Source organism: Phyllopteryx taeniolatus, chromosome 14 (genome assembly GCF_024500385.1).
Source record: "Phyllopteryx taeniolatus isolate TA_2022b chromosome 14, UOR_Ptae_1.2, whole genome shotgun sequence".
NCBI classification, from domain to species: Eukaryota; Metazoa; Chordata; class Actinopteri; order Syngnathiformes; family Syngnathidae; genus Phyllopteryx; species Phyllopteryx taeniolatus.
Genome location: NC_084515.1, coordinates 9,695,563 through 9,714,323, shown reverse-complemented (window position 1 = coordinate 9,714,323; position 18,761 = coordinate 9,695,563). Strand labels below are relative to the sequence as shown.

The following is an 18,761-nucleotide window of genomic DNA, read 5'->3' as shown; positions in this document are numbered from 1 at the left end:
TCGCACTGTAACTGGAGCTTGAATGTGTGTTTTTTTTTTTTTTTTTTTGGTTGTTGTTGCCTTCAGCACCATGGAGAGCGCTCCATGTCAGAAGGGGGGGGGGGGGGGATCCTCCTCTCGTGAGTGGAGAGATGGGGAGCGGAGTAGGAGGAGCCAATTGGGTTGCCAGGGCGTGACCTCATTAGACTCAACCTCCTCTTCCCCTGGCAACCCTCCCTACCACCCTCCCTCCTATTCTCTCGCCACCCCCGCCCCCCCTCTCCTTTACAGCTCGTAAACAAGAACGAGACACAAAAATACTTTGCTGGCAATGCACCATGTCTCTCTCAAGTGCATTTGTTACATTCACAGCAGTCAAAAAAACAGAACCCAAACAAAAGAGGAGCAAATGCATGACGGTAAAATAAACACACTGAAAAAAAAAAAAAAAAAAAAAAAAAAGGTTCCACAACAAGCACACGCTGGCATTTTGCTGCAACCTTAAAATATGTTTGCATATACAAACACAACAAGACATGCAAATGAGAAGCTGGTTCCCGCCGGCCCGAGGAAGTGAACAGGATTAAAGCAGGCAAAGAGTTGAACCTGAGTTGCATGAACTGTCTCGAGCCTACACCAGTAGTCTGTCGGGGGGGGGGGGGCGGGGTATTGGCTGTTTTGTGGGTTTTAGTACAGCATGTTCGATTGTTTATGTGGTGGGAATGCCTGCTATACATGGTGCACAAGCAGGGGGGTGCGAGGGAGGGTGAGCGGTCCGAGGTGGGATGGGTTTTTGCTTGGACGGATTAACACAGTCGACACAAAAGGATTAGGCAGAGATCGGTTGTTTTCATCAACCCTTCACTCCATTTCTCTTAACCCAGCTCCTTCACTTTCCCACTAAGTGACTGACTGTGGAAAGGTCTGACATGCCAAAAATTCATACGATAACGTGTTCGAAATGTCCACACGAGCAATGCAAAAACTCAATTTTAGGTTCGAACCACCGTTCAAGTTCTGGAGCACTGCATCAGTAAAGAGTCCCAAATTAGATCATCAGTGTTAGTGGTTCAAATGCTAGTCTCATGACAACATCCTGCTTGCCATAAATAGCCAATTGCTATGATCTGAGTGCCATAAATTGCTCCGTCCAAAAGTAGTCGCCCCCTTTTTTCCTGCCTTTTTGTAAACAATGTGGTCGACTAGCCAGACACAAAGCAAGCGGCTCTGTACAGACCAAATCAGCACACATGCGCAAAGAATGCAAACTGACCTCTGTGCACAGCCCATGTGCGCAAAGTGATCCTATTTAGATCCGTTAGGAGTTCAATGAACACAGACAGTGAGGGAATCCCAAGGGGTGAACGGGGTTAAACAAATTTTTCCACCTCTGCGCACAATAGTACTTTGTTTTGTGAACAGTGGAGGACCCTCCCTCGGGGACGGGGGAAGAGGGTGGAGTGGGACTCAATGAATGTTAGTTTTCGCTTCACACACTCACTTAATACATGCTTGAAAGACATTTGAATACATAAGTGAATACATGGTTTACTGTATTCAAATTCATACGTTGATGGGTTGAGTTTTAGCAAAATGATCAAAAGACCCGATCTTACTGATAAATAAAAGACATAAGATCAGTGTCGAAGAATGTATTGATTTAAATGCCAAGAGACACCAAAACATTAAAGGGGACAAATGGAAAAATCACTTTGTATTGTTTGCAGAGAAATAATTAGGTCTCTGGAGTGCCTGCACAGCCATCAAGTGTGAAATTAAACAACCAAGTAAATATTTGATATGCTTATTTCTGAGTGTGTTTGTGAACAATCCAATTCCGCCCCGCTGTTCTGTAACAATGGAGCTAATTTACAGACGTAATAACTGTACCCTCCCGCCACCGAGTTAGTTTGTGAGGCCATGACTTGGAAGCTAGGCGGGCTGAAGTTCCAATGCAAAGGAGCCCCTTTCAAGGTTGTCTATAGCACTATAATGTTAAAGCCAAACGGTAAGCAGAGCTGCAAAGAATACCTAACTGTGTTCCCAGGATTTGGTTCTTACAAGTGGCAATATTGTTAGCCTAATACCATAGTTGTTTTAATATTAGGAACGAGACTTAGCTTCTGATTAGAGGAACTGACTTGTTTGCTCTGTGACCTTGTCAATGTGGGAGGGGCGGGGGGACGTATTTCTGATTGCCGAAATGTCTATCCTACATTCACAACACAAAGTGTACTGCTCCTTCCATAACTGCTTTCATTCTCTGTAACGGCGCAAGCAGCCATATAGCGCACTCTTGCCACCGAATCAAACGCCCAAACTCATGCACTCTCCCAGTGAGACTGAGCTCATTGGTCGTCATTGTGACAAAATTGGAATTCGCCATTGGCCCAGCAGTGTATCTCTACTGTCGGAAAGAATCCTCGCGTCTCCAAAACCGTCACTTTTCTGGGAAAAGAGACAGATTCGTTAATCCACAAGCATTGCATTGTCAAAGAGAGCGAGCAATTTTCAGCACTTTAGATTGGTTAATTTGTAAAAATAACAGACCCATGTGGGGACTGACCAAAAGTATCAAATTGTGAAAAAATATGAAATTGACCAAATTTCTGGTTTCTGCCCTACAGTGATGATATGAAGCTGGATGAATATCATAGTCGAGTGCATTTCATACATGAGAAATTACAGTAGTTTTTATTTACCCTTTATGTCCAATACATTTAATTGAATCAATATTTAAGTTACAATATTAAATATGCTTTTTAAGCAATACAACCTGTGTCTCCTTTTTGGTAAATACTGTGGCCCTCTGTGCTACTGTATTTGAATGCTCGTCATGATGGTGATATTTGAAGATCTAAGTAGTTTTCTTAGGCCGTACTTGATGTAAAACATTTGAAAACCCGCTGACCTAATAGATCCCAGTGACATTTATGACAGTTCTCTTGTATGGACTAATGTGCCCTGGAGGGGCCGCCCCGTGTCAAGTTCACTCACGCTTAAAATCATGTTGCACTGATCGATCCGTTGCTGTTACAAGCTAATGAACAGTCCATAAAAGCCATTTAACCAATCAATTAGCCGAGTTTAAGTGATTGGCATATAAGTATTGTGGTTTCTGAATGTTGAAGCTTGATGGTGGTGGAACTGCGACCTTGATTGCATTTCCTGAGCAGGTGGGGTGTGCTGGACAGATGGTGAGACTGTGGCACTGAACTTGTCAGACTCATGAAAGATGCAGCATGGCTTGCTTCCACCACTTACATCCCTACCCAAAGAGAAATGGGGCATAAGGTTCCCTCTGACTATTAATGTGCATCACCTTATGACCACTCCATGTTTCATATCTGCTTGCAAGTAAAATCTTTAGGGTGAAACAGATTACTAATAATATTATTTCCAATATCCTGTGTCAGAACCTCCTCAGACCATCCGTAAGCGCAAATAATGATCAGCTCTTGAAAAACACTAACCACACATCTTTTACCCAAGATGCACAATGTTTTGAAACTACAGTCATTTATAAAACTGGGAACTGGGATTTTGCGAATGAGTTGACTAAATAACCGTGACATGGACACTTCCCATCATTCATATGGTTACAATCTTGAATGTTCAATGTAACACTTCGTCCAATGCATAATAAAGAATTCCAAATAGAAACAAATAAATAATTACCTGTAAGTGATGGATGAATGTCTTCACTTTCAAATCACTTTTTCTTCACCTGAGCTACAGTGCGGACTTCAGGTGACACTGCATTGACAGGCTCTTTGATAGAGGCCGAGTTTTTTTGGGTTTTTTTTGTCATCGACACTCGAGTGGAAACGCTGCGAAAACAGGTCAATTTCCTTCCCTCCACCTCTGACACCATAATCTCAATTTCCACCGTTGTGAGATGTCTTTTTTTAACTTTTGGGGCCATCTCTCGCAATTTCAAATATCCTCACTGATCTCGTTTTGATGCATGAAATGGACGTCCTTTTACAGGGAAGTAGGGGTGAGATTGATGCAGATTGCAAATAGCAGGCATGAGACTGACCATTACAATCAATTCTGATTCATTAACATACGCAAGGTGGTGGGAACAAAAGTGTCCGGTGCACGTGTCATGAATCTGACGGTGATTTTGCGTACACACGGAACTTGTGCGCAGAGTAAAAACATTTCTACACCTTTACAGTATTAGTGAATGAGGCTCATGTCACAGAGGGAATTGAATCACTGACTTTCCACATTCGGTTTTACAGTATTAAATTAAAGCCCTTGTTGACTGCTTTTCAAATGTACAATTTTGTCATTATGCCCTTATATGATGAAACAATGAACAAAAGATGTACTTGAAAATGTCAATCTTCTTTTCTCGAATTACAAATCAGTATAGCACTTGAAGAAGCAGTGATTTGCACATATTGGTTGATTGCTGTTATATCTACTGTAGGTACAGGTCAAAGCATCAAGTCTAATTCACAAACTTTTTATCCAATTGTCTACAGACTTGATGGACATATAGTACCCTAGGTCGACAACCAAATAATCTGATTGGTCTTCGATGCCGATGGACCGTAACCTTTGAGTGAGGCCCGCGGGTCAAAGTTCACTAGAACCACGGTCAAAAACCAATTTGCACTACACGTTAAACATCAGATTAAAGCCTTTCCAATCTATAATCGTTTTTCAATATTCCCTCCTGATGATACAATGATGCAACTACATTGACTTACGTCATACATCTTATTAATTACTTCCCTTACTAAACACCTTCACTAGCGCTAAGTGTTATGTGACAGAAGAGTCTCTGCTCGGATGAAGGGCAAAGTTTATAAAACAGTAGTGAGGCCAGCCATGATGTACGGATTAGAGACGGTGGCACTGAAGAGACAACAGGAAGCAGAGTTGGAGGTGGCGGAAATGAAGATGTTGAGGTTCGCACTCGGAGTGACCAGGTTGGATAAAATTAGAAATGACCTCATCAGAGGGACAGCCAAGGTTCGATGTTTTGGAGACAAAGTTAGAGAGAGCAGACTTCAATGGTTTGGACACGTCTAGAGGAGAAATAGTGAGTACATTGGTAGAAGGATGAAGATGGCGCTGCCAGGCAAGAGAGCTAGAGGAAGACCAAAGAGAAGGCTGATGGATGTCGTGAGGGAAGACATGAGGGCAGTTGGTGTTCGAGAGGAGGATGCAGGAGATAGGTTTACATGGAAAAGGATGACGCGCTGTGGCGACCCCTAACGGGACAAGTCGAAAGGAAAAGAAGAAGACTAGCGCTTTCTAGATCTGATCATTTAAAACTGCATGTACGAGGTCTGTGCTGTGGTCTACTGAGTGCCATTCCGGTCACCAGCAAGTGTTTTCCTCGAGTACTTTATCCTCCATCTGCAGAGTGTGTGTTAATGTTCAAGTTAATCACACTCCTTGACACTAATTCATCACCGCTTCCTCCCTCAAGAGACATCAAGACGAGGCGTGCCTCTGACCACTGCCCCTCCGCACTTCCGCCAAGACGCTGAAGTGAAAATGGGAGACTGGAAAGCGTAATCTCTCGAACAGTCGGTGGAAGGCTCCAATCTTGAGGGTTTAACCCCCTTAAATCCCCAGTTTAGATGGCAAGAACTGATGGGCTAAAGTCAGGTCACATAGTACAGTATATGATAACAGGAGAAACAGTATAAGACTATCAAAGAAGAAAGCTGACTGAAGGAAAATGACTGGCTGGGTTTAATTAGCACCATATATGACAGTTATGCTCAAGGGTGTCATTAAATAACAAAAGAGCAGCATGAGACCTTAAACAACATGACTAATTTATATTTCGCTATTTTTCTCTCCATTGTTTTAATATTGAGTTTAATTAGAGTAAGGATGCCACAGGTGACACGTTATCTACTCATACTAAATGGAGCAGCTTCGGATTGATGGAATTATGTCAAAACATTTTCATTATAGATATACAGGTTTCATTTATATTTTGAGTTTAAGGTACCAGTAATGTCAGACTTCTAAAGTAAATGAAAGAAAAATGTGCCACTTTCAATTGGCTTCATACTGAATGATGTTCATGACACATTTGTGAAAAATAAACTTTATATAAAACTGAGCACCAATAAAGTGCATCGGGGTAAGAAGGGAAAAAAGATTGGTCGCCATCTGCTGGCCATTGACGGCGAATACAACAATTTGATTTCAGTTGCTTTTAAACCAAGTGTAGGGAAATTTTTGTACTCAAGAGCCGCATTTTATTTTTAAAACTAACAGGTAGGTCAGGTCATTCGTAGATAAATAAATAAATAATAAGCGTGATATGATAATGTCAACGTAATTTTTAGAATTAGATATTAACATTTTGCAGTCATATATTTTAAACTAATGATGAATAATATTTAATAAAAATAATTATAATCGTGGCACAGTGGACGACTGCTGACACATCTGCCTCACAGTTCTGAGTACCCGGGTTCAAATCTGGCCTCAACTGTGTGGAGTTTGTATGTTCTCCTTGTGCCTGCGTGGGTTTTCTCCGGGCACTCCGGTTTCCTCCCACATCCCAAAAACATGCATGGGAGGTTAATAGAAGACTGTAAATTGTCCGTTTGTTGATTGTGAATGATTGTTTGTTTATATGTGCCCTGCGATTGGCTGGCGACCAGTTCAAGGTGTACCCCGCCTCAGCATACCCGCGACCCTAGTGACGATAAGCAGTGTAGAAAATGGATGGATGGCAAATAAATATTATATATAATTACTTACACCAAATCAATGAATAAATTCAATTTTATCAAATCAAATCTTTATTTATAAACCACTTTTCATACAGTCAAATGCAACTCAAAGTGCTTTACATAGTTAAAATCAGCCCCCTCCTGCCACTCATCCACACAGACATACATATGCACACACACACATGTAAGTAAAAAATAAAATAAATAACTTTTCAAATGGTAATTATTACCAGTTCAAGAATAGCAGTCAGTGGTAGCAAAACCTTCAGCTAGAGAGAGAGAGAGAGATAAAAAAAAATGAAAAGCCTACTGCAACATTTGACATGCAATGAGGGTAAATCAGAGGCACTTTCAATGATGGCAGTGTGTTGACCCTGATTTAACATGAGTGAACGTGCTTAATTCTGAATTCAGCCACATCCCCGGTTATAAGAGGGTGCACACACTTGTGCAACCACATTATTTCAGTTGTTTCTTTCACTACCTTTCTCTCAAAAAAAACAAAAACAAAAAAATATATATATATAAATTGATTAGTACAGCTTATTGGCTGTTACACGGTTGACATGATTTATCGCCTGCCATTGGAACAAGGGTGTGTAGACTTTTTATACCCACTGTAATTTCCCGACCTACCTTCCACCCTCTCACCATCCAATGGCCCATTACTGACAGGATTCCCTTGAAGCGGTGTTGTCAACTTTGACTTTTTCTCCCCCTAGCGACTAGTGGAAATGTCAACATCAATAACATTGGGGGAGAAACAAACCGAGCTAACCTAACCTTAACCAACACAGCCTGGAGCAACTATTTCGAATGTTAAAGTGTGACGTCTTCACTGAGTAGGAAGAATGCGGAAGTGTGTGCCGCCAGGTACACACTTAAACTTTTCTTACCATACTTCATTCCAGTACACAAAGTCTGCAGTTTTGACACAGTACCATAACGTCTTGTTTTTTTTGTTTGTTTGTTTTTTACTCCCGAGCTGTCGAAGTCACTGGACCGTGGAGCTAGTAGCCGGCTAAACGAGCCAAATAAAGCAGTTCGCCCCTTTTAAGAGATGTGGATACAGACAAAAAGGTAACATTTCTATCTGTCTTGTCTCGCTTTCTCTCTTATTAGGCCTTCGGGAGCAGTCTCAAATCACAGAGGTTGTCTTGAGCACGTGTACCGAATAAAATTCCATGCATATTTAAAAAAAACCACATAGCTTTGCCATAGGGAAGTCCGCTAGCTTAATGCTAACACAGAATGCAAATCGCCTTAAACGGGCTAATGCTACGTTCACACCGGACGCGTGTGGATGGCAAGAGTATTTTATACACACTGAACGCGCATTCGCTTCATTTGCGGCACATTTAATGCTCCTCCAACCTCGGTCCGCTCCGGCGGGTCGTCGGGCACGCTCGCATCCGAAGATATTTTGTATTTTTGTATTTTTTTTTCTCCCTTTTCCTTCAGTTACTTCCCCTTTCCAGCCCGACTGCCCCGCCACGCTCACGGGTGCCGACGAAGCGCTTTGAGCGGGCACGACGGCCAGCGGCACGTCCGGTCCCCCAGGCTGGTCCTTTGCTCACTATTCTCCATGCCGATTGGCTATCATGACGAGATTTGTGGCCTGTCGTTCAAATCAAATCTCCCAACCCGAAGCGAATGGGCGAAGGAGCAAATTTCCACGTGCTCGCCCCACTCGAGCTGCATCAAATGCGGATTTTGCGCCTTAAACTGCATTGACTTTAAATGTAATCACGTTGCGTGAATGGTCCGATTCGCATCCGGTGTGAACGCAGCATAAAATCTGATCTGGCCCGTCACATCATTTTTTTTGTGGCCAGCTAAAGCTGATCATGTATCTCTACTTCTTGTTTCTTGCTAAAAAATCTGTACCATAATGGCAAATTGTATTCATGTTTAATAATGTGGATAAATTTCAAGCCTATTTTTGTCAGCAAACCATTAAAAAAATAAATAAAAAATAGTTGAAGAAACAATTTTAGTTGACTATTGTTTTCCAGACTAGTTACCCATCAATTTGTTTTGGACAGTGGATACCTGCTAGTGGATAGGGACTAGGCCCAACCACGAATTTTGCGAATAATTGACGTACATTATAATTGCCATTAAAAAAACAAACAAAAGTGAAAAAGCAGGGGATGAGGTAAAAAAAGGCTACTAAGCAGGGTTCCTAGGGGGAAAAAAATAACGCAAATAAGCAGGGGTGTCCACATATAACCAGGGACAGGGTTTCCGCAAAAATCTGCGACGAATAGGTGCATCTGTGAATGCAGGGCTCCACTGTCATGAGGCCTTTGCACGTTTATTTTGTATGGTTTCACAGTCATAATGACTCTCTGAGGGAAACCATAACTACAATCTTTGCCAGTGACAATATTGAATTTGACATTCCTGCTCTATGTAATCCCAGGTGTTGTGTTGCTTTCAGGATAGTGTGAAATCACAGCACTTGTCTTGTGCAGGTGGACCCAATGAAATGTCCATTGCTAAAGATTTAAAGGTTTTCACCAGTAGGTGGGAGCAAACTCAATACATTCTCGCTAGCTGCCTTCTTGAAGTTGATGGACATGAGCAAGTATCCTTCATAACATTCAGTCGTCATCACACCCGGTACAAACAAACCCTAAATGCAGAATGTAATCCTATACATACGTGATCTCTGACGACGTGTTTACGTCGATGCAAATAAACAAGTGTTTAATAAGATCGCATAAGTAGTTCGTTTGTCGAACACGTGCGTGCATGAATGATACGTGGGAACAAAAAATAAAAATAAAAGGGGGGTGAGTGAGTTTTATTAGGGGTAGCTCAAGCCAAGGGGGGAGGAAAGATGTTGGGGTTGGGGGGGGGCGTGCGCGCGCATGGCGTGGGCGGACAGACACGCAAACACCCACCGGCACTCCTCCCGTGTCACGGAGCAGGCAGCACACCTCTCCCGACCAATAATGTGAACAAAACATCAGTCTGGATCAGATGTTTAAAAACTCCTCGTCGTCGCTTCTTTTTGCCACTCCACACACGCACATACACACGCACGCACGCACGCACTCCCCGCGAGGCTCCATTCATCCAGCAGGCTCTGCGGTCCGGTGTGACATGCGGCAATGTCCCGTGCAGGAATATGCCCACGCGTGAACTCTCGCGGAGCTTTTGGGATTTTTTTGCTGGCGCTCTTATTGGCGGCGAGCGCGTTCGAGGTGGGCGCGTACAGCTGTCATGAGGTGAGAGCCGCCTTCCAGATGAGGCAGGTTGGCCCGCTGCACCGCGTCCCGGAGACACCTGGCACAGGTGAGACACGCCCGCTCCTCCTCTGCAGTGTGCAACCACTTGAACAACAAACATGACTGATGCATGCTGCCTCGTTGCACTTTGGCCTATTTGAAATCAACTGAACACGAATGACAGCAAAACCTATCTATCTATCTATCTATCTATCTATCTATCTATCTATCTATCTATCTATCTATCTATCTGTCTATCTGTCTATCTATCTATCTATCTAGAGCTTGGTGTTATTGGTGACAAAGTGTTATTAGTATAGTTGTGATAAATATAAAGGAGTTTACTTAAAAATCGTGGGATATCGTGTAAAGTTCAACTTCAAAATGTCCACAATTAAAAAAAAAAAAGTGTCACATCTCATACGTTTCACATGCATGTATGTGCAGTTTAATTTAATAATTATTTAGCTTTAAATAAATTAAAATTAAAGGTGTACCATCCCATTTTTTTTTAAATCAAAATATTGTGTGATATCTTTTAACATTCAACTTATTTTTTTAAATAGTGAGATTTCTTGTAGCATTCATGTGTTTGCAATTTTAAATAAAAGTCTTGACATATATTCAGTAAACCTTTTTTTAAATCAAAAAAGAATAAAATGTGCTATCTATTTTTTAAGTTAACATTTGTAATATTTTGTGATATTCAATTTAACTGCAATAACAATAATAATAAATACTGTTATCTTGTAACATTGACATTTATTTTCAATTTAAAATAAAAAAGAGAAAAATGTTCATTCAACTTTTTAAAAAATATATTAAATGTGTGATATCTTGTATGTTCAACTATTGTTACATTTACAACATTAAAATTTTTTCTCATCTGTCTATGTGGTCCGTGCTTAATTTCATTATTAAAATTTGTGGCGGTTCAATTAAAAAAATGTGCATCGGCCTGCAAATGTCTCCAACATTGAACTTTGGACACCCCTCGTCAACAGGCAACGCAAAACCTGTATCCCCCCCCCCCCCCCCTCCCCTTCTTCTATTACAAAAAAATTGCAATATGTCTAAATATGATGAAGTAAAATGATCACTTTCACTGTTTTCATGTAACTGTATATTTTTTGTATTAACTTTTTTTTCACTTACTAATGAAATAAAACCTTAATTTACTCTACAGGTAATTTTTTAACAAACATTGTGAAATTCTTATTGTAAAAATAAGTTAACCACTGTACTTGTGATAACAACACATTTTAAACTGTCACACAAGTGCAATTTTTTTTTATATATACAACCACTAATGGAATGTTAAATGTTAAAGCAAAAAAACATTACATTTGATAACAAGCCATGATGTACTAGCAGCTAGACAGTTGACTGCTTGACACTCCACTTACTAACCCTGCTTTAAATATGAGTCCCTTGCCTAAACTGGGCTGTCTATGCAACAGGGTTGCAAAACAAAAAAACAAACAAATGAAAAAGCAAAACCCACACACGGACTGAAGCTGGCTGCACTGAGTTTTTGTAAAGCACACTGAGTAACATTTTGAGAGGTTTTCCCATGCCTTTAAAAATATTTAAAAGAAAACAATAGGTACGCACCAATACCACTTTTTTTCAGACCCAGTACGAGTACAAGTACTTCCATTTCAGGACGTGTCATGGCATGGCATAAGTTTCACTCAAATATAACACGGTAACAACTTGCCATTACTGACATTTTAACATCCAACTGTATGTTTATCTAACAGTCACACATTGCCACACAATTCACTTTAATGTAGCCTGTAACACAAGGCATTTCAGTTATGTGGATTCTCCGTCTGAACGCTGTGGGGCACTATGTAAAAGGAGTACATAGATAAGAGACAAAGAAGAATGTGGTCTGGTGGATATTCAAGGAGGAATATGGTTGTTATCTTTGTGTTATGCGAGTAAAAAGAAATACAAGACTGCTGCTTTAAAATACCAGAAGTTATTTAAAAAAAAAAAAAAAAAACTGTGACACGACAGTTGAAGTGATACTTTATCAGACTGTCTCCACCCGAACTGCGTTCACCATCCATTTTGGTGTCTGCATAATTTGCAGTCAGCTAACAAAGTTGTCATCCATGTTTACCTTAAAATATCTCAACATGACTCCTCATCCACCTGTCCTGAAGATGGCTGGTGAAGGGGTATCGGTGTCGTAGTATCGTACAAATACAGATGTACAGTATGATCATGGATTCGAGATCCGCACAGTTAATATAGCAAATTGCTAATATTCCTCATTGTTGAGCAAACAAATGTGGTCGAATGCACAACCCTGACACTGAGGTCTCACGTGATTGGCCAAAGTCATGCATGATATGTTGTTCCAATATTGCAACATTTGGAGAGTTCAAATTTTGAGGTTGCGCTTTATAAACGTGACAGTCAAAGTTTTGGACATACTGGTTGAAGCGTAGTGTTGGGTGTCGATAACAGTGATGTAACTAACTGCAGATAATTGACGAAAGAGCACCTTTCAGAATTGTACTTTTTTGCGTATTGCATATCGTTATGTCTAGAAGATGAGTTAAATTCTTAAAAAAACAAACAAACAAAAAAACTGTGCTTTTGTGTCATTTTTGGAGCTGACATGTTTGGTCAGATTACGTATGAATGTCTTTTAACATTGTGGTGTGTGTTTTTCCTCCACACAAAGGGAACACTTGTTTTATGAGGATAACCATCAATTCCAAAAGCATTTTGGAGGTAAAACACATTTTGAGAGGTTTTAGGCTTTGGTTCAACTATGCTCAGTTTCTCTGGGGCCGAGCATTGTCAGACCTTTAATACATGTTCCCTCGATGTGGGTCCATAGCTACCAGCTTTACACTACTGTTGCTACTGTTGCTGCCTTGGCATTTTTGCCCATTGAATGTGAAGATGCCATATGGAAGTGAAGCTGGATAGACATCTCACCCTTTCTGGGTATGAAGGCTCAACACGGGAGTGGAGCAATGGATAGCCGAGTGGAAAGCGCATCCAAACCATCTGATATTTGTTTGTTAAGCTGTTTGTTGTCGCTACTAGCAACAAGAGGATGAGGATTTCATTTACAAGCAGTAGTTGTAGGGTTAGCGCTCACAGACAGCGGACAGAAGGACCTTGGTCATTGGAGAATGTCGGCAGTCAGAATTGAGCTTAGCATGACAAGCTAAAGCACTGTGCGATGCATTTGTAACATTTGAAAAGGGAAATGGCAGTGTGACAATCTGCCTCTGCAGTTGCTTCCCAGAATTCCACATGAATTTGAATTGATTCAAATACGAGTGTACACGAGGCAGAAATTACAAGGAGGGGTTTTGTTGTCATTCTAGCAGGATTAAATCAAATCTGCTGTACTGATATCCAAGGAACTTTGTGGCGGGATTGGCAAGGAAACAGCTGTTCCACTTTGACTTTGATCATTAGTCCTCTTAAAATGAGGCTCATTTCTGTACTGTTTGACAAATTCCAGCCTGGCCTTCACTAATTGTTTGCATCTTCTGATATAGCCTCTGTACTATTGTTCATGAAGTTTTATGGAGCAGTAGATTGTGATACCATCACTCCTGCCGTCCGGAGGTTGTTGCCGATGTCACTCAAAGTTGTGTAGCATCTTTCTTTACTGCTCTCACAGTATTTCTGTCATCAACTTTTGCTGTTTTCCTTGATCTACCCGTTCATCGTCTGTTACCTAGTGCACCGGTGGTTTATTTATTTTACAGGACATTCCAGATGGTTATATTGGCTATGGCCAAGGTTTGTGCAATGGCTCTGTTTGGTTTTCCATTTTCTCTCAGCTTCACAATTGCTTTTTAATCACCTATAGACAGCTCTCTGGTTGTCACATAGGTTATACCTCTAACCAGTATAAATATATTCCGAAACCCAAATCTAAATTGAGTTATTGTTTGTTTCGTGAATGTAATCGGACACGCCAGAGCAGCAAAACACACCTGTCAATCATATACTTTTGCTCACTTAAAAATTGGGTGGATTTAAAAGGTGCTTTCTTCTTGTCAGATCCATATGTAAATAACTGTAAATAATAGCTGTAATGTTGATCTCTTGTATCATATTCATTTTTATGATACCAAAACCAAATGTTTTCAGTTTACAGCCAAAATAAAGTCATATCACTGTTCCAATACTTTTGGAGGGCTGTGTAAGTGAACCACTAGCCTAACAATGACCCACTTTGACCCTCATAGTGTTATCTGAATGAACCCTAACAATAATTTATGTTTTTAGGCTTCTAAGGTTTCTGTTATCGCTTCCCGAGTTACAGCTGATCAAACACTGCTCTATTTTTTATGAGTACATTTTGGGCTTCTTGTTTTGCTTTTTATTTACACTCGCCTTTAGAGTAGGTTGTTTTGGGTCAGGCGCGATCATGTCTTCAAAGGTTACCAGCGGTGGGGATGTTTGAGTCAGAGATTTGCCGTGTGTGTGTGTGTGTGTGTGTGTATATGCAGAGTTGCGCTATGCCGGGTCATTTTTACAGATCAAATGCCAACAAAAGCAATGCTTGAATTTGAAGTGGCAAAACTTCAGCTCCTTTCACAGTGTGATGTTTGTGTCAGGATACAGTGCTGCGTTTCATTCATGTGCGGTGAACAGATTTTTCATGAAATGTGCCCGGAGGAGTGTGGCAACAGCGAACATCAGACACTGCTAACTGGAAATGGTCACATTAAAATAAATAAATAAATAAATTACTCTGTGAGAGTGTGCATTTTATGTTGTATTTGTTCATAGCACGTTTAAATCATTATACTACCCACAGAGCAGCAGGGGGACATTTCTTGTCAGGTCTCTAGTGGTGTTAATTCGTTTTCCTTAGACCTGAAAACCCTATACACAGTAGCGGTCATCAACTCTCAACGATCTTTAAACTTCATCAAGCTAATTCTACAAAACAGCAAAAACTATTGATTTACAATGATATGCTACCTAAATGTTTGTTGATGATTAGATTTTTTTTCTGGTCCCAATCCATCCGTTTTCTGAACCGCTCATCCTCACTGGGGTCGCGGGCGTGCCGGAGCCAATCCCAGCTATCTTCGGGCAAGAGGCGGGTACACCCTGAACTGGTCGCCAGCCAATCGCAGGGCACATATAAACAAACAACCATTTGCACTCACATTCACACCTATGGGCAATTTAGATCAACCTACCGCGCATGTATTTGGGATGTGGCAGGAAACCTGGAGTGCCCGGAGAAAACCCACGCAGGCACAGGGAGAACATGCAAACTCCACACAGGCGGGGCCGGGATTTGAACCCTGGTCCTCAGAACTGGGAGGCAGATGTGCTAACCAGTCGTACACCGTGCCGCTCTGGTCCCAATTTTCAAATTAAAATCTGTTTTCAGGGGGCTCTGCTGTCTCATGAAAGTGAGCAAAGGCTCACCCCGCCCGCTCTACTGCAGAACCAATGTACGACTTTCATTACTATGACAAGGGGCGAGGCAAGCAATTTCTACTTGCGGAAGCAAAGCTCAGCTTGTGTGGGCGGGAATAAAAACGAGCCCCCATAAAGACAATAAAGGGATGTGGGACTACATACTCTTTGAGAAATACATTGTGTAATACATTCGTGCAATTGTTTCCTTTGACAGTTTTCAAGCAAAGTGTTTTAAGACTTGCCAGTAGTTTGACAAAAATGTATGCTTTCCAGACAAAAATGAATGTTTGCTTTTCAAATTTGTTTTCCAATCAAACTCAAGATCAGTGAGGCCTAACACTATGGCTGCCATGAATTGCTTATGCAGACATTTTGAAGAGTTATACTGTGTACTACTTCTGTGCCGTGATACTCAGCCAAACACCGCATAGTGAGATTAGGTCATAAAGGCTCTTGGAAGGAAGACGCTCAGCAGTGCTGTTCAGACAACGATGCTGCAGTCGGCTTCTTGGATAACATCTTGAGACACTACAAACCTTTTTATAGCTAATTTAAGACACCCTTTTAAAGCAGGGCTTATCTGATTATGTGAAAACATGTATTTCTATTCTTTTTCATGACTGCCATGCTATAATTCATTGACAAATTCACAGTCGTTAGGGGTGAAGGGGAACGCGTTGTGCATCCTAAAATGCAAAGCAACCAGGTCATTTGTTAATCGCAGGCAAATGGGAATGCTGTATGTTATCACGTTGCCACATCCTTAACCAGTTAGACCATCAAATGTTTTGGCAAGCCCTCAAAGCTCAAGACGGCCTTTGATAGGCTGTAGATTCTGTATTTGGATTCTCCTTTTAACTTGACCTTTCTTGTTGAGAGAGCAAACACATGGAAGACACGTCCTACTCCATGCAGACAAAAAATATTACGCATCTGTGTTTTCCCAAGTTCCTGCTTCGGTCAAATACAACATTCCCAGCAGAGCATTCTTGTAATGAGAATCCTTAAAAGATTTGAGCAAGTAGCAAAGCTCAAGAGGTAGTAGCCAATGTCGCAATCGCCTCAGAGGTTCTTTGTCTGTCGTACCGGTCTTACCAGCATTGCGCCAGTCTGAAGCTGATTACCATGTCTGAGTCCGTCTCTCTTTGACATCCCTTATTGGATTTCAGTCGATGGCAATCGTGTATCTTTTGAAAGTGCTTAAATGGCCAAATATAATGGTCTTCCTCTGTGAGGACTGGTATTTGTGCATTACTTTAGCATTCTTTGCCAGGGTTTCAACACCTCTGATCTAATGCCGCTTAATTGTGTCCATATCTGTCAGCCCGTCAGCCTCCTGCTTTGCCCTCTTAGCCCTCTTTGTCTGACCCCTCGTCTTTGCCATGGCTTTGGACCACGTGCGAGACCCTGACAGGTCTAGCATAGCAAAACACCACCCGCTTTTAAGGTTGTCCAAAAATGCAGGTATGCTGCAATGACCCCTTTGATGTGTGTTTGCATTTGGCACAGTCCACCCCAAGCCCCGCCCATCTGTAAAAGCATGCGTATCCTGTATGCTTACTGGATCAGACAAGTTAAAAGGGAACCAACTTCCTGAGGCTGGAGAATCCTTAATAGCATGTTTTCTTACAATGTTTTTCTTGTTTTCATGTAAAATGTCAAAATAACAGTGTCAGGAAACCTTAACCCGCTTCTTGATCTGTGTGTAACTATACTGAAGAGCTGTGGCCTGCATGTAATTTTTTAATTGCTTGAAAAAACTGCCCTCTCAGCAGTATTCAAATCAGCGACTGTGGCACGGTGAATTGCACATGGCATGTGAGCGAGCGTTGCAATTATAGTTGTGACTTGTGCACTGAAGGGCACTGAGCTGTTGCTGAAGGGATTGTTACTAACAAGCCAAGACCCCTGAGCCATAGCTTTATTATGGTAAATTACTCCAGAGGTATTTGTCACCTGAGTATGATTAATGGAATTAGGATTTAGAGTTGAGTCTCAAGAGTTAAGTGTTTGAATGGTTTAGCCAGGCAGAATCATTTGAGTGGCCACAAATAAAGCAGCTATAGATTTCTCTTCTATCTGTCTTGGATTTTTTCCCCCCCTCAAAATTGAATAAATAGATGTTACATGCCATTTTAGGAAAAGCTAAAAAAAAAAAAAAAAACCCTTGTTATAAAAAATTCTTTTCATTTAATATGATTTTTTTAAACTGCTTTTAGAGCCAATCAGAAATCATACTGGTCACAAAATGTTCCTTTTTTTCAAGCCCGTATGTATAGCTCTGTAAATCATATAACCAAATGGAGTGATTCACTTCAAAAGTGCCTTTTGGGGAACTATAGATTCGTTAAGCAATTTGACCTGACCAGACCAATTTACAGCCTTAAAAATGCCTTTTTTTCTTTTTTTCCTTTTTCCAAATTAAGAAGACCATATAGCATAGCTACATTGAAGTTGAGTATTTTCACCTGCTATCACAGGACAACCCATTAAATTTTGAAACGTAGCAGAAATCCGACCCAATAGTCAGTTGATTGCTGAGGCCTTTAATCAGATGCTATACCACTGCCAAACTGCCAGATAAATTACAGCTGATCTGCTTCTTAAATCTAACTAACTGAATTGCTGCTGAACTCTCGCCAAAGCTGCACAGTAGCCATCCGACTTAACATGGGACAATTCTTTGACTCTCAAAAGTCATTGGTAGACTTTTGACTAGGAGTGTTTGAAGAATATTTTGGTTTCCCTCTCCCTGACAGAAGCCACTGCGATTCTGTTTGCTATGTAAAACGTTCCACATAGTCTAAAGACTCAGCTGTTGCTCAACGACTGCAAACATGTGTGGTTTGGTTGCTAATGATCCCTCCAAAAAGTGAGCAGGTATATTTGTGACAGTCAGACGGTCTTGACCGCTGCGGTGGCTTCAAGAGCCAAAGTCCTTCTAAGTATCACTTACTCCATCCAGCTACTCGCAAGGGACAGCGAGGTCAGCCTGGATTACACTGAGAGTCCCCTGTATATTCATTTCATATCAGAGAGATAATACCCTAACACCAAGGAAAGTGAGAGAGAGATAATGTATGTTGAGCTCACTATGGTCATGTGTTAAAGAAGCAGTATATTATATTTATTCATGGCGTTGTGGCATTAATTTCAGTCCGTACGGAATTGGTTACATTGTCATCTATTTTACAGAGATATCACAATGTGTCATCAGCACATTGATTGTAAAGGAAAGGACTGCAATACAGTCGTCCCTCGTTATATCACAGTTCACTTTTTTGCGGTCTCACTGTATCGCAGATTTTCAAATTGTACATATCTAATTTTATATAGTGGATTTTTCGCTATATTGCGGGACTTTGGGGTAATCATTTTTCTACACTGAGTCATG

The 18,761-nt window shown here is 41.1% G+C and overlaps 1 protein-coding gene across 5 annotated transcripts in view; it reads left to right on the top strand.

Moving 5' to 3' along the window:
- The first annotated feature begins 7,630 nt into the window (after positions 1 to 7,630).
- Positions 7,631 to 18,761, top strand: part of gpc5c (glypican 5c) — a 147,744-nt gene continuing 136,613 nt past the window's right edge. For 2 of the 5 annotated variants that reach the window (XM_061798375.1, XM_061798374.1), the window contains exon 1: positions 9,554 to 10,004. In XM_061798375.1, the coding sequence (XP_061654359.1) occupies positions 9,821 to 10,004 (184 nt within the window). In that variant the 5' untranslated portion in view covers positions 9,554 to 9,820. Of the gene's footprint in view, positions 7,782 to 8,162; positions 10,005 to 18,761 lie in introns of those variants that run through there. The other 3 variants (XM_061798377.1, XM_061798379.1, XM_061798378.1) reach the window with 3 other exon arrangements.